Source organism: Lactuca virosa, chromosome 5 (assembly GCF_052849685.1).
Source record: "Lactuca virosa cultivar CGN04683 chromosome 5, Lactuca_virosa_CGN04683_v6, whole genome shotgun sequence".
Classification (NCBI taxonomy): domain Eukaryota; kingdom Viridiplantae; phylum Streptophyta; class Magnoliopsida; order Asterales; family Asteraceae; genus Lactuca; species Lactuca virosa.
The window spans coordinates 311,172,886-311,188,037 of record NC_136430.1 but is presented as its reverse complement, the minus strand read 5'-3'; the positions used below and the strand labels follow the sequence as shown (position 1 = coordinate 311,188,037).

General features: G+C 35.1%; 2 protein-coding genes across 2 annotated transcripts; one reads left to right on the top strand and one right to left on the bottom strand.

Moving 5' to 3' along the window:
• The first annotated feature begins 1,309 nt into the window (after window positions 1-1,309).
• LOC145115093 (T-complex protein 11) lies at window positions 1,310-6,619 on the top strand. The gene is made up of 9 exons (XM_079051260.1): window positions 1,310-1,760; window positions 2,436-2,557; window positions 2,796-3,240; window positions 3,329-4,210; window positions 4,301-4,876; window positions 4,967-5,191; window positions 5,272-5,611; window positions 5,695-5,878; window positions 5,963-6,619. Exons 1-9 carry the CDS (start codon window positions 1,566-1,568, stop codon window positions 6,438-6,440), a joined length of 3,447 nt encoding a protein of 1,148 aa, XP_078907386.1. The 5' UTR covers window positions 1,310-1,565; the 3' UTR covers window positions 6,441-6,619.
• A 126-nt stretch (window positions 6,620-6,745) lies between these two features.
• On the bottom strand, window positions 6,746-13,788 carry RECQ4A (DNA helicase (RECQl4A)). The gene is made up of 26 exons (XM_079051261.1): window positions 13,337-13,788; window positions 13,065-13,122; window positions 12,804-12,971; window positions 12,434-12,491; window positions 11,797-12,210; window positions 11,445-11,615; window positions 11,210-11,340; window positions 10,763-11,120; window positions 10,541-10,672; window positions 10,325-10,411; window positions 10,105-10,232; window positions 9,905-10,025; window positions 9,666-9,817; window positions 9,462-9,597; window positions 9,243-9,366; window positions 9,100-9,170; window positions 8,881-8,949; window positions 8,638-8,757; window positions 8,372-8,530; window positions 8,206-8,286; window positions 7,965-8,126; window positions 7,820-7,875; window positions 7,596-7,728; window positions 7,371-7,465; window positions 7,178-7,255; window positions 6,746-7,059 (listed from the first exon to the last, which is right to left on the bottom strand). The coding sequence occupies exons 2-26, from the start codon at window positions 13,067-13,069 to the stop codon at window positions 6,825-6,827; spliced, it is 3,444 nt and encodes a 1,147-aa protein (XP_078907387.1). The 5' UTR covers window positions 13,070-13,122; window positions 13,337-13,788; the 3' UTR covers window positions 6,746-6,824.
• Between the last annotated feature and the right edge of the window lie 1,364 nt (window positions 13,789-15,152).

The following is a 15,152-nucleotide window of genomic DNA, read 5'->3' as shown; positions in this document are numbered from 1 at the left end:
CTTAATTGGTTTTCGGTTCTTTCGGGCCGTCCCAAATCCGTTTACATCCCTAGGCTAAAGGATAGGATGTCATCATTACCTACCAAAATTTGATGGCACATAATCACACATCATCATTTGCCAATTTTAATATATAAGTAGGATATGCCGATATAGCGTCATCCTTGCTTACCATTTTTTTTTCTCAAATTAAAGAAATATTAACATTTAATAAAAACCGTTAATATTAATTTAAATAAAACTTAAAGTTATTAATCAAAAGATTGAAAACTACATTAGAAATTTATATAAATAAAAACTTTCAAAATACATAAATTTATGGTTATCCTTTTCTTAATATATTATATTTATTTTGATTATTGAAATAGCAAGTTACAATAAGGATATAAACCATTTAATTTTCTTATTACACGCTTGATGAGAAGAAAAGAACATAAAATGTTTAAACAAAAAATCAACATAACACAACAATAAAAAACAACATTGCAAACATTTGTTTATCTTCCAATTGAGCGACACATACAACAAAAATATATCGTCGGCAACAAAATTGGTTACGAGATGGTGTTATCATCGGCAAAGCATCACAGGCAAAAGAACTCTCACACCCTATAGTCTTAAGAAATATGAAAGGGAAAAGAAAAAAAAAATGATGTAACATCTATACGACAAGTGAGTTGGAAGAGATAGGAGATATATATTCCTTCTGCCTTATTAATAAATTATTTTTTAGTCACTAAATATTATTTATCTATTTAGAATAATACAATGTTAAAAGTAATGCAAAATTGAGAAGTAATGACGTATTAGCGACAATTTTTTATGTACATTAGTATTAGCGACAAATTAACGATAGTATTTATTTTGATTAATTTTGTAATAATTATCGTCTTATCGTAATATTAATGATTATCTATAAAAGAAATATATTTAGCTATAAAAGAACTAGATTTAGTGGCTCAATTTTATTTGCACATAACCTTCAAAAATCAAAATCAATGAGCCGATTGATGCTAAGTAAATAGAAATGATTTTTATTATGACTATTGGAAAATCATATTGCATGTAATGTGAGTACTTAAGATAATTAAAATGCTGAATTCAAATTTTTTTCAAGAAAATGAAGTATGTTTTGTTGGAGGGAGAGGAATTATAAAGAAGAAAAATGAAGAACCAATAATGTACAAAAAGTTACTTAAGGGACTATAACTGAGAAAAACTGTACTAAAAGGAAGAAAATGTAAGTTTTATCACATTTCTGAATTTAATCTCTCTTCAACCCCTCACATCACCCCTCCGTTTCCAGAATCGTCATCTCCTTTTCTCATTTCTCTCTCTACTTTCTCTCTCTCTCTCTACATATATCCATGTCCTGAATTTATATAATTATTATATATACGGCTCCATAGACAACGCGTGTGCAATTCGAGAGAATATTTATATCCGTCCACATACAATTCCTAAATCATTTTGAACTTTGTTCTTAAAGCAGTAAAGTGTGATTGATCGGTTGTGAAGGGTTTATATCCAATTTTATTTGTAATAATTGTTGATCAGAGTCATCGATGGAGGTTGGAGTGGATAATTCACCGGAGATCGTCGGAGTTGCGATGGAGTTTCCGGTCGTCGACGGTGCAGGGTTATCATCGCCTCCAATTTTACCGCCTAGGCTTCGCCGAAGACTAACAGAAACAAAGGCGTCTCCTTCTAGTGTTGAAGAAATCGAAGCTAAGCTTCGGGATGCAGATCTTCGTAGACAGGTTAGGTCTCTTGCTTTGTGTAGTTTCATAAATACGTGATCAATTCATCAAATGATCATGGCTTCTTCTTGTTTGCTTTTTTGTTTTCTGAGAAAAGTTCACGGAAATTTTAAGGTATCATCACGTAGTTGTAAACAAGTGTCTCAATATCTGCGAGTTTCTAATTCTTTTCGTCCTTTTTTTCTGTACTATTTATTACAGAAAAAGACCCAACTTTGGAGTATGTTTTTGAGAACTACGCTGACTAAACATATGCTTAAGTTCACTAATTACTGATTAGGAGCGAGTAAATCCTAGATTATTATCTTTATGACAAGTTTATGACGAAGTAAAATCCAGTCTATCTTATTACGTGAGCATCTTTTTTCCATACTGTATTTCTTTTGCTTTGTAAGCTTCTCTTTGTTGTTGTAGGTTGTCCTCGAGTTAGGTAAGGTGGTTGCTTCAGAATCTTTTCTAATGGTGAATCAAACGATTCTAAGTTCTGCAGTTTAACCCTTTAAGCAATTGGAAACCAAGATTCTTGTATTTTAACTAATTAACCGCTCAAAAATTGTATTATTTCTTGTTTTTAATCTTATCTGTTCTTGAGATTATATGTTTTAGGTAAGATGATTGCTTAGACTTTGAGGCTCTTTCTGTTGTTCTTAAATTTCTCTTTTTGATCATCTGCAGAAATTTTATGAGCATTTATCAAGCAAAGCAAGGCCAAAGCCCAGGAGTCCTCCACAATCTGCATATGAGGAAAATCTTGGTCAACGTCTTCAGGCGAAGCTCCTAGCTGCTGAACAGAAGAGGTAATTTTTATTAAAATATTTCATCTTTTCTTTATTACACCAAACCAGCCAACACATACTTCCAAAAAATTTCTAAGGTGACCTCTGATTGCGACATATCTCTTTTATTTATTAACAGAAGTTCTGTACCATACAACGTTGTTCCATGTGAACTTTAGTTCTTATCTAATTATATACCTACTATTTGGCACATTTTGTCATCATCATTAATTGATTTCTTTGTTGTTCAAATTATCAGGTCTAGCATTTTGGCAAAAGCCCAGTTGCGTCTAGCAAAGCTTGATCAGTTGAGGCAAGCAGCAAGAACTGGAGTAAAAGTGCGTGTGAAGAAAGAATGTCAAGAACTTGGTACAAAAGTGGAATTAAGAGTAAGGCAAGCAGAAACAAACAGAATGAGAATCTTGAAAGCATACAGACAAAGAAGGGCCACATTAAGGGAAAGGACATCAGAATCTCTTATAAGAAGGATTGCAAGAGAGAGTAAGTATAAAGAGCGTGTTTGTGCTGCTATTTCTCAAAAAAGGGCAGCTGCTGAACAGAAAAGATTAGGATTACTTGAAGCTGACATGGAAAAAGCACATGCTAGGCTTTTACAAGTAAGAAAGGTAGCCAAGTTGGTCTCTCAGCAGCGAGAGATTGAGAGGAGGAGATTGAGGGAGACTTTGGAAGATAAACTACAAAGGGTATGCTCGTCTTTTTTACTTTTATTTTTCCTTGATACTCTTTTTCTACATCTCAAATATGAACTTATTTCCGGCTGATATATTACAGGCAAAGAGACAGAGAGCAGAATACCTAATGCAAAGAGCAAGGCTACACAATACTATAGGTGCAAATTGGTCCAAGAAAATGCAGAATCAAGCTGACAATCTTTCTAGAAAATTAGCAAGGTGCTGGAGGAAATTTCTTAAAAAGGGGACCACCTTTGACTTGGTCAAAAGTTACTCTGTTTTAAACATCAATGAGGATCATGTAAAGTCGATGCCATTTGAGCAGTTTGCACTTCTTATTGAAACACCCTCTACACTCCAGACTACAAAATCTTTACTTGAAAGGCTGGAGATTCGTTACAAAGCTATGAAAGGCACTTCATCTGGCATCAACTCCCATGGTCAAGATGACATTGATCACCTTCTTAAACGTGTAGCTTCACCTAGCAGGAGAAACACCACCCCCAGAAGTGCTGCTGCTGCCCGGAGTAGACACACAAAGAAACCAGTGGCTGCCCGAGCTGCCCCCAAGTCACCAGTTAAGTTATCAAGGTACCAAGTCAGAATAGTCCTATGTGCATACATGATTCTTGGTCACCCTGATGCGGTTTTTAGTGGGCAAGGGGAGCGTGAGTCTGCTTTAGCCAATTCTGCAAAGAAATTTATCCAAGAATTCGAGTTGTTGATTAATATAATATTAGATAGACATCAAGAATCAAACACTAGAAGCACATTCAGATCGCAGCTTGAAGCTTTTGATTCTGCATGGTGTGCGTATCTGAATAGCTTTGTGGTATGGAAGGTGAAGGATGCTGAATCTTTAGAGGAGGATTTGGTGAGGGCTGCATGCCAGATGGAAATTTCCATGATGCAAAAATGCAAACTTACACCTGAAGGAGATAATGCTGATCTTACACATGATATGAAAGCTATTCAGAAACAGGTTCTACTACTTTCCTGAATCCTTATAAAGAAGTTGAGTTCTATAATGCTGTAATATAAATGAATGAAAGTATGTTGCTCTTTGTTGCAGGTTACAGAAGATCAGCAACTATTGAGGGAAAGAGTAATGCACCTGAGTGGAGATGCAGGAATAGAACGCATGAGGAATGCTCTTTCTGATACACGAACAAAATACTTTGAAGCAAAGGAGAATGGTAGCCCTGTTGGTTCACCAGTGCCACATATACCCCCATACAATGCTGACTCAGACAAAAGAAACAGAAGTGAAGAAGAGCCTAGCCGTGTGGTTCGTTCCCTATTCCAAGATGATGCTTCCAAACCACTACAAAAAGATGTGGGCCCCTCTGGTGCCAGCAATCATTCTGTCAGCATGGAGAATGAGTTGATTGTGAATGAATTTGTTCATGGGCAACACTATTCATCTGCCAACAGTTTGAATGCTAGTGATGAGGACCAGACAATGGTGAAGGTACGACAAACAATGGAAAAAGCTTTCTGGGATGGAATCACGGATTCCATTCATCAGGACAAATACGATCGGGTTGTGGAATTGATGAAGGAAGTGAGGGATGAACTTTGTGAGATGGCTCCTCAGAGTTGGAAACAAGAAATCATTGAAACAATTGATGTTGTTATTCTTTCACAGGTAGACTGTTCTTCGGGTTTCTTTTTTTACTTTTTTTAATTTGTTTTCTTTATCTTAAATTTCTGATTGATTTTTTTCCCATCTTTATAGTTGTTGAATTCTGGAAGTTTAGACATGGAGTATCTAGGGAAAATTATGGAGTTTGCATTAGTCAGCCTACAGAAACTTTCAGCTCCAGCAAATGAAAACAATCTTAAAGAATCCCACAAAAAAGTCTTACAAGAACTAGCCGATATATGCCAAAAAGACAATTCTAACCATTCACATGCCATAGCATTGGTTAAAGGCTTACGCTTTGTACTAGAGCAGATACAGGTATCTTTTCTACCTCAATACAAAAAAATAGCAATCTACTTTTCATAAAAAAAATTAAATATTTAATTCCTGTTTTGTAGGTGCTGAAGCAAGAAATTAGCAGTGCCCGTATAAAGATAATGGAACCGTTACTAAAAGGGCCCGCTGGTTTGGAGTATTTAGGAAAAGCATTTGCAAAGCGATTTGGTCAACCATCCGATGCGTTGACTCACCTTCCGTTGACTTTCAGATTGCTTTCTTCAATAGGGTCAACCTTTAATCAGGAATGGAGTGACCACAAACAGACCCTTGAAAGTTTGCAAGATGGTTTACCTAAGGTGGTTGTTCCTTCTACTGCTCTTAGAACTGGTGGAAGCTTCTCTAATGGATTGCAAACTTCATCCTCTGTTTCTAATTCTATAACAGATGCTGATGCTGCAGGTAATGTATTTTGATTAAGGCTTTTCATTTCAATTTATAGATCTTGTGTTTTGTTTTTTTTTCTAATTTATTTTATTTTTCAGATAATCAGTACTCAGAGTGCAAGGGAGAGAAGCGTGATTTGTTAGTGAGACTCGGTTTGCTGAAGCTGGTGAATGATGTTTATGGTGTGACTCAGGAGGAGTTGCCCGAAACATTAAAGCTCAACTTTCTCAGGCTGAGGGTTGTTCAGGCCCAACTTCAGAAGATCATTGTCACTGCTACAAGGTAAATGGCCATTCTACCCTCCTGATCCTGTTGTGTACTTTTGACCCAATATTATACCCTAATCCTTCCTACTCATGCTTACAGCATACTAGTTCTTCGACAAACACTTGTAATGGAGCAAATGATATCAACACCCGAAGAGATGGAAGCCACAATACAAAAATGTTCAACAGAGCTTTTACAGATCCTAGACACAATGGAAAACGCAGGACTTGAAGAAATTGTTCAAGTTCTGAACAAAACGGCAGACAAATTCGATAAGTCCAATGATCTAACAGAAGCCGAATCAAGAAGACTGGTGATGGCAAGAATGTTGAGAAAAAGTGTACAAGCCGATGACTCTGTGTTTGTGAAGGTGTCTAGGGCAGTGTATTTGGCTACCAGAGGGGTGTTACTTGGCGGCAACCATGGGAGGAGATTGGCGGAGATGGCACTCCGGCAGGTTGCGGCGGTGGTTCTTACCGATAGAGTGGTGGAGGTTGGGAAGGTGTTGGGGGTGATGGCAAGTGTGAGTGGGAGTGTTCATGGAGCGTGGTATGATAAGTTGGTTGAGAATGTGTGAGTAGTTGTGTTGTTTGGTTTGTGATTTGTACATATATAAACATGGTCAGTGGTGTGGGATTTTTAAGTACATGATTTGTGTAGAAAATGTGGTAGTAAATAGTGCAAGGGAGGAGGTATGTGTAAATTTGCTACTAAATCCGTGTATGTAAAGGGCATGAATAAAAAAATGTTTAGTGATGATGCTTTTGTAATCAGTTATTTTGGTACTATTTTCAGAATATTAAAACTGATCTTTTCCTTGAATAACCAAACATCTAAAGTTCTAGCCAAAAAGAGTAAACAAATAATTAAACAAAGATCGGCTCAAGAAAAAGTGTTCATAATTTATAAAATAACTGAAGAACAACTAGTAAATACACCATAATAGAGCAACACGAATTGCTCAAAGCCTCCATGTAGATTCATCATCATCAGGATAATCAACAATCTCAAGACCATTTGTGGAGTCTGGTTCCTTATAACTCTTTACTGCATCTATTCTCTTTGGAGAATTGATGCTATCACTATCACTGTCACCATTGATGCTGATGTGTTGGTTTATATTGGAATTATAGTATTCATTGAGGGTAATCTCAATGGTTTCCAGTACTCTATCCCCATACTTGCTTACTTTAGCCCTGTGTTAGGTTAACATTGTTATTAGCCACCAAAAATGTGGTTTCTTTTTGACATAACGGACTAAATAGAAAAAGTAAGGGACTACAATAATTGTAGAAAAGACAGAGGACTACTTACTTGCCAATGCCATTAATCTCAAGAAGCTCTTCTTTAGTTCTAGGGACCCTTCTGCTGATACTCTGCAGCGTAGCATTCCTAGACCATGAAGAAAAAAAAATCAATTTTAAATACATGACAAAACAAAAGATATTTCAAAATTGGATCTTATTTCAATAAAATAAATTTTGGATGCAAATTCGTAACAACTCACCCAAAGATATGATATGCCATCACCCCTTCCCCTGCCTCCTTAACAAGAAGAGTTCGAAGCTCTCGCAAAGCACCATACAATTTGGTTGAAAGATTCTACAAGAAATAGGAAATGATTGTTATGATCACCAAGTTTTGCTTTAATTAAGTAGAAATAAACCCTAGGAACATCATGTTAGATGTAAATCAGGCATTATCTTTAAACCCTAAAATTAACAGAGTATACCGAGTCTACTTCTGGTTGAGATTGAGCAGGAGCAGCAGTATCTACTCTTGATGGAGTTTGTTTTGATGATGTTAAGAAGCCCTTTGCTGGAGTAGTAGCAGTAGACTTGGATACTTTAACAACGGATGGAAACCTACAAGTAGCATAATAATACCATGAACGCAAAACCAATCCCAAAAACAAAAAATAGAAAATAGAAAATAGAAAATAGAAAATATGTTTACCTTAACATTATGGTCTTCTGACCTTCAAGTAAATTGCACGCTTTCTTTTCATTTACCTAAAACACAATTAAAATTAAAAAAAACCTACACACTACGCAACAACTATAAATTTAAAAAATAGAGTAATGAAAAGTGAAAACCATACTTTTAGAATTGATGAAACAGATCCATAGAGATCACTTTTCTTAATATCCTCTAAAAGGATCTCCTCAATAACAAGATGACGTAGCACACGTGATGCTTCTCCTTTTGCTACATTTTTTCCAGCTCCATGTAACTTTAAGGTATCGTGTTGATTCTTCTTGACCTAAAATTTGATATTTGTCAAGTGACAATGTTGCAGATTATAAAACAAATAAATTATAAAAACAGTAAGAATGAATTACAATTTGGTTCATGGAGCCCTTGTAGACTTCCAAAATATAAGTTCCTGAGAATTCTTGTCGGACTGATTTCACTAATTCAACCTGCAAATTAACAATTTAATTTCAGCAAATAATCAATCATACAACGAACGCCATGTTAGAAAAATAGATTTTATAAAATCATAACCAGATGCTTTGCTATTTGCGTAACATCCTTGTCTACGAGAGTATGCGTCTTCGAACAGTTATCACATGTTTTCTTGCAGCTTAAAGGATCGAATTTTTCTCCAAAATGAACAAGTTGTAGAAAACGTCGACAATCAACTTCGTTCTCACAGTAACTGACCTGAGGTAAATAAGAAGTGGTTATATTTTATAGATTTCGATACTATCTGTTTGTATGATGATATAAATCATATCAAAGTCAATAAAAGAAATATCAGAATTAATTACCATGCGCAAAAGGTTCTCTGTATTTGTTTCCAGTAATCTTCCAGAATTTAAAGTAGTTGAGCGAGATGCAAAAGAGCTCTGCTCTATGGATCCATGACTAAGCATATGTTTGACCCGAATCTTCAAAACAGTTTAAAAGGTATTTGAGAAAATAAAATGAAAATGAGGGAAAGTTTCTTTTCATGGGATTCTTTCTTTATGCATTAAGTATAAAAAAGAAACAACAAATTGATGATGACTTACATAATCACTATAACTATAATACAATATGCAAGAAGAATGCTGCCCATCTCTACCTGCACGCCCACATTCCTACAACAAAGTGTTCCATGAGATGCAAGAAATAGCAACATACTTTCATTCAGTTGTACTTTGAAAAATCTAAAAGTTATAAAAAAATAATAATAAAATATCATCTAAATACATAGAATTTTTAAAGTGAAATGTGATCACAAAAGGTACCTGATGGTAGCCTTCAATGGATTTAGGAAGAGAATGATGAATGACAAACCGAACATCCGGTTTATTTATACCTGAAACAATCATATTTTATAACATTATTATTAATTACTTTTATAAAAAGACTAGATCACATTCTTCCATACCCATTCCAAATGCCACAGTTGCACATATTATATTAACCTCATCTTTACTCCACATTTTTTGAACAGATGCACGTTCATTAGGATCCATACTAGCATGGTAAAATGCAGCTTTATGCCCAAATTCCTGAAAGATGAGTAACACCATAAACCCTAAAAATCACAAGTGACTTACTTTATCAATACACAAAGAGAAAGACAACAGAGCAGAAAAGAAGAAACCTGCAACTTTTTAGCAACTTTCTCACAGTCATTCCTTGAAAGACAATAAATGATTCCACATTCATCAAAATGATTGTCCTTAATGAACGTGTCAATATCCTCCATACATTTTTTCGTTTTAGGCATAACTGAAAACCTGAAATATTGACATGTTTAATAGGTCAACACATTGAAAATCACATTATATTTATATTAAACTCATACCTTAAATTTGGACGGTTGAAACTTTGCCTGAAAATAATACAGTCAACAAGACCAAGAGCCTGCACAACATCTTCTTTGACACTGGCTGTGGCAGTAGCAGTTAATGCCAACAGGGGTATATTCGGAAACTTTTGTTTCAAAATACCAAGACTCTGTAAATAGTACATAGCAATGATGTTATATAAGAACCTAGAAAAACCACAATGTTTTGAACAAATTTGTATGGTATAATTAATAACCTGGTAATCTGGTCTGAAATCATGTCCCCATTGGCTTACACAATGCGCTTCATCAATCACAATTCTATCTAGCAATTCCCGTGCATACAAGTTCTCTAATTGTCTCAATAAAGCATCACTTCTGCACTCACATATCAAGTCACTAAAAAGTTAGCAACATGATAAAAGAAATAGCTAAAAGAATAAAAATAAGCACTTACTTCGCTACTTTTTCTGGGGTGACATATAACAGTTTGTAACTGCAATGCCCTGAGCAGAGATCTCTGAGAATGTCTTGTTGTTTGGTCCACTCCATATTTGAACTTAAATAAGCAGCAGGTATATTTGCCTGTTATTGTATCCAAACACAAGATTTGATGTTCACTATAATAGATAAATGTGAAAATGTTCATAGGTTAAGAAATATCAACATGTACATACCTGCAATAAATGCATTATTTGATCTTGGATTAGAGAAACTAGAGGTGAGATCACCAATGTGACACCTGGACATATAAGAGCAGGTAGCTGCAAGAAAAGGGTACAAGACACATTTAAACTCAATACAATGGACATAAAAAACACACTTCTTTGTGAGCATTTAATTAAATAAAGCTATAAGCATCCAAAATCATTAAAAAAAATGGTATGTAGTACCTGATATGTGAGACTCTTTCCACCTCCAGTTGGCATTAAGACAAAAACATCATTTCCACTCATTGTTGCATTAATCACTTCTCTTTGGTTGGGACGAAATGAATGATTCCCAAACACTTTCTTGTTATTAGCCTGAGAGCAGAATCATCAAACCATTATTTATCACCACTAAATTCAAAAACATGCAAAATTGAAAAATAAATAAATGACAATGCCACAAACCTCCAGCTTTTTGGTCCATGAAAAATCTTTCTTGCTCCATTTCTTGTCATCTGAACCATCAATATAATTAACTTTGACATTCTTTCGGACATACAGTTCCCTTTCCACAGGAGTTGAAAATATGCCAAAATTTCCCACTGAGGAACATGATATTGATGGTGGGTCCCATTTATTATGCATGTAAAATTGATCATCAAGTCTAACAGGATCAACCCTTGAGGTAAATGCTAATGGTGTTTGATACTTCAAATCTCTAGCAGTTGTAAATGCAGAAAAGTTTGTTTTGCATCCTTCATCATCCATCAAAATAGAAGAACAATACTGTTTAAGCTGTTGGATTTGCTTTTTTAGTTGCAACCTACGATTACATCATTCAAACATATATCAGGTCCCAAACATAAACTTTCATTATTCTTTTTTAAAAAAAAAACAAAAATGGGACATTACCTATCGTGACGAAGCTTTTCCAATTCATCAGAGTTCAATTCACTATCATTGTCAATGAGATCATTTGATATGGAAATAAGCATATCCTTCATATCTTGCAAATGGGTTGCAGCTTCTGGGCAAGTTCCTAGCTGAAACAATTTTGGAAGTTGAATGCCTTAAAACCATGAGTATACAGTGACACATTCCATATAATAATGGGAGATTTGTTTATATAATGTTTGAAATTACATGCCTTAAAACCATGACCACAGTCCACATCCAGTTCTGGAGGTAAACTTATGTCCTCACATGCAACAATACTATTATTTGCAGCTGGGGTGAAGGGTGGAGAATTTGAGATTGATTGCTGTATTGTGCAGGATGATTGAAAGTGTTCTGTAAGTGTTTGATCCACATCCAAATTCTGCAATTTGAAATTGACTGATGATGAGATCAATATATTATTACACTTATAACATGTAAATACAAAACTCAATGTTTATTTTTCGTAGCATCCTTAGAACATTACTCTACTCAAAGGTTATCTGATAACAATTAGAAGTAATGCAGCATTCGGTTAGAATCTTATTAGTACTACAAATTACCTGAAAAGTTTCCTCATCATCAATCTCTTGAAGCCCATGCATATGGTTCCAATTTTTTGCATGATTCCTGTTTATGCCACTTATATCATTTCCACAAGCACTTGTGGAATCTGACTCATAACCCCCATTCTGAATTGTTTCAGCCCTTTTAGTTTCAGTGACAGAAGTGGTAACTGCTGCACAAGGATTGGTTGTTTTATCAGGTTTGCTATGTTCAACATTATTTTCATTAGAATTTTGGTCTTCCCAAGTAGGTGCTGTAAATTTGTTATTCCCATCAGAGGAACATTGTTGAGTAGCTCTTTTATCATCTTGAAAAGAGACTGAATAACCATTTTTTTCCACTTGCCGGCTTTTACCAGGTTTTATATAACTTCTAGAAGACAACTTGAGGTTGGAAAGAGCTTGCCAAGCCTGTCAGAAGCTCATATAATAAAAAGTTCCATTTTATCAGTAAATATTTAAAAAATGGAACAAAAGAGTCCAAGATCATATAATCCAAACAAAAGAGAAGGTTTAACTTTACATGTTGCAAGAAGGATGAAAGAACTAGGAGATGAAAGAAACATTAAATGCTTCCCGTGTTAAAAATGGTGAATTATAAAATGCAGCATTGAAAATTTGAAATATGTGTTACCTTTTCAACTTGTGGATTGTGTGCCTTTGTAACATTCTGAACTTTACAAGAGAATGATCTGGAACAAAGAAAAAAAATGGTGGGATCTCAAACTTGATATGACCTTATAAGAATATTAGAGAGTACAGACAATCTTCTTAAAGAACCTCTTTGGGCTGGAAATATTAAAAAAAAAAAACAGAGCGATTAAGTGCTTTAAAAGGTATACACTCTGTCCATAATAAATAATCCACAAAGATTAAGGATTTAAATAACCAAATACTATAATAACTGTAACTACTATGATTAAAAGAATACTAGATAAAAGAGAGACAATACGTAAGTAGGTAGTCAAGAAAGTCAACAACATAGTCATGGCTGAAAAACACACCTTGCAGTTGCAGCCTTTATTTCTTCAACAGAAAGTTTTTGTGTTGACAATGAGATCAAGAAGTTAGATTTCAAAATCTTATCTTGGCTCAAGTATTTAGCATGTTGAGACCAATTATGTCTCATTGCCTTGTCAAAGCCTCTGGAATCTCCACCACAGTTTCTGCTACTGAATATCAACCACAAAGAGTAAACAAACAAAAAAAAGTTAACCTCAAAACAAAAAACAAAAGGGGGGAAAGACTAGGGTTACTTTTCTTACCTCATGTTATTATCCTAGGTCACTCATTAGCAAGTTCATCTAGCAATGAGTAACTCCCCTGCTTGTAAATCACATCCAAAAGCAAAATTAGATAAAAATTTAAATTTGGAACATCAACTGACAATATGGACAGTAAGCACACAAATGTTGACCTTTACCTCACCTTGCAGGTGACTTTTATGAGTAAATGCAAATCATACAAGCATAAGAACGATAAATGTGTCTTAAAAATTCAAATTATAAATGCAAAAACATGGATAGTGTCAACTGACAACTAGAAAAGAATTCTTCACCAGAGTCGAAAAGCCACAGATGATAAAGCTTCAAATCGTTGCCCATTTCACGTAATCCCAAAAGAGAAACTGGCTTATTAGATATCAATCCATTTGACAGTAAATAGCCAAGAAACGGCTCCGTCAGCAGATAACTTACACAATACCTTGTCTTAAATACAACCGAAGATGGATTTTATACACAATCAAAACAAAAATGGAAGTAAGAAGCTACCATTTGACATATAGAACTGATCGATGAATAGAATCTGTGGATGAACAACAGAATGGCGGCTGTGGCGGTGGCTGCGGCGGCGGTTATGACGAAAGAGCGCTGTTTGAACCAGGCCCTGATTTCCCGCTTTCTTTTCTTTTCAAATTTTGATGATAATGAGGACGGAACACCACGGAAAGATTGAGCTACTCTCAAAATTCAAATTTGTTTAAAAATCATTTAAAAATAACAATTTTAGATGTAAAATGTTTCACATGGCCTAAGCCCTAAAGTGTTTTATTATAAAAACTATTTCAAATATAACAAAATGTATTAGACCGGTTGGAGCGGGAGGAACCGCACATGACGCTGGGTGAAATGTTATGAGTGTAGTGCAATGAACACGACATTGTTCAGTATGGGGTGGTGCGGTAAAGCCACTATGCAATAGAAGTCTGTCTATGGAACATTGGCTTGTTAACGTTTTTAAATTGGAATTTTTTAATTTTTTTTTATTTTTTTCTCTATTATAAATACATATTTATACTTCACATTTTAAACTACAAAACAAATACCAAACATTTATATTCTTTATAATTACAATTCAAAAATGTCTTCATCGTCATCCACTTCGTCGAATACTTCGGTGTTGAGGGAATCGGCATTTAGCGGGGATGTTATGCGAACAACATTGTGTTATCTGCAAGAAAATGAAGCAGGAAGTTTGCGTTCATTAATAAGAAATACTCCTTTATGAAAAAAAAAATTGTGACGTCGGGCACAACCAACTTGTGAATAGCTACTTTAACGATGATGAAGTCTACGCTGACAAATTCATACGTCGGTTCCGGATGAGAAAATATTTATTCATACGCATTGTTGATGATATGAAAAATCGATTTCCATATTTTCAGTAACGGTTTGATGCAAGAGGCCATAAAGGTTTATCTATAATTCAAAAATGTACAGTTGCAATTCGTCCACTATCATTCTACATGGGGCTAGACTTATGGGATGAGTATTTGAGGATGTCAAATTAAACGACACGGGAATGTCCATACAAGTTTGCTAAAGTTGTGATTATCCACTATCGTTGTCATTATTTACGCAAGCCTACAATTAGCGACATCAACAAACTGTATACGACACATGAAAACAAACATGGGTTTCATGCAATGCTTGGTAGTATTTATTGTATCATTGAGGGTGTCAATGTGCCCTAATGCATGGTGCGGCCGATTTATGTGAGGTGATCAAAAGCAATGGCGTCGTATGATCCTTGGATATGACATGCATTTTTTGGTCCATCGGGTGCCAATAACAACATCAATGTTCTAGACTAATTGTCAATATTCAACGCTATCTACATTGGGAAATCGTATGATGTGTCGTTCCAAACAAATAGGACGTCATACAAGTGTGGATATTACCTTATGGATTGGATATATCCCGACTTAACTACATTTGTGAAATCATTCTCATGTCCAAACAATGAAAAGAGATTCAAGTTTAAGTCGCCCAAGAACTAGCTAGGAAGTATATTGAGCGAACCTTTGGTGTTCTAAAAGACGTTGGCAGATACTCTCAGTATCGACATGATCA

Coding starts and splice junctions, on each gene's coding strand:
- LOC145115093 (XM_079051260.1), top strand. CDS start 1,566: ATGGAGGTTGGAGTGGATAATTCACCGGAGATCGTCGGAGTTGCGATG. Junction 5,192..5,271: donor TTGTACTAGAGCAGATACAG/GTATCTTTTCTA, acceptor CCTGTTTTGTAG/GTGCTGAAGCAAGAAATTAG. Junction 5,612..5,694: donor AACAGATGCTGATGCTGCAG/GTAATGTATTTT, acceptor TTTATTTTTCAG/ATAATCAGTACTCAGAGTGC.
- RECQ4A (XM_079051261.1), bottom strand. Junction 8,287..8,371: donor CGCAAATAGCAAAGCATCTG/GTTATGATTTTA, acceptor GTTAATTTGCAG/GTTGAATTAGTGAAATCAGT. Junction 7,729..7,819: donor CAGAAGACCATAATGTTAAG/GTAAACATATTT, acceptor TGCTACTTGTAG/GTTTCCATCCGTTGTTAAAG.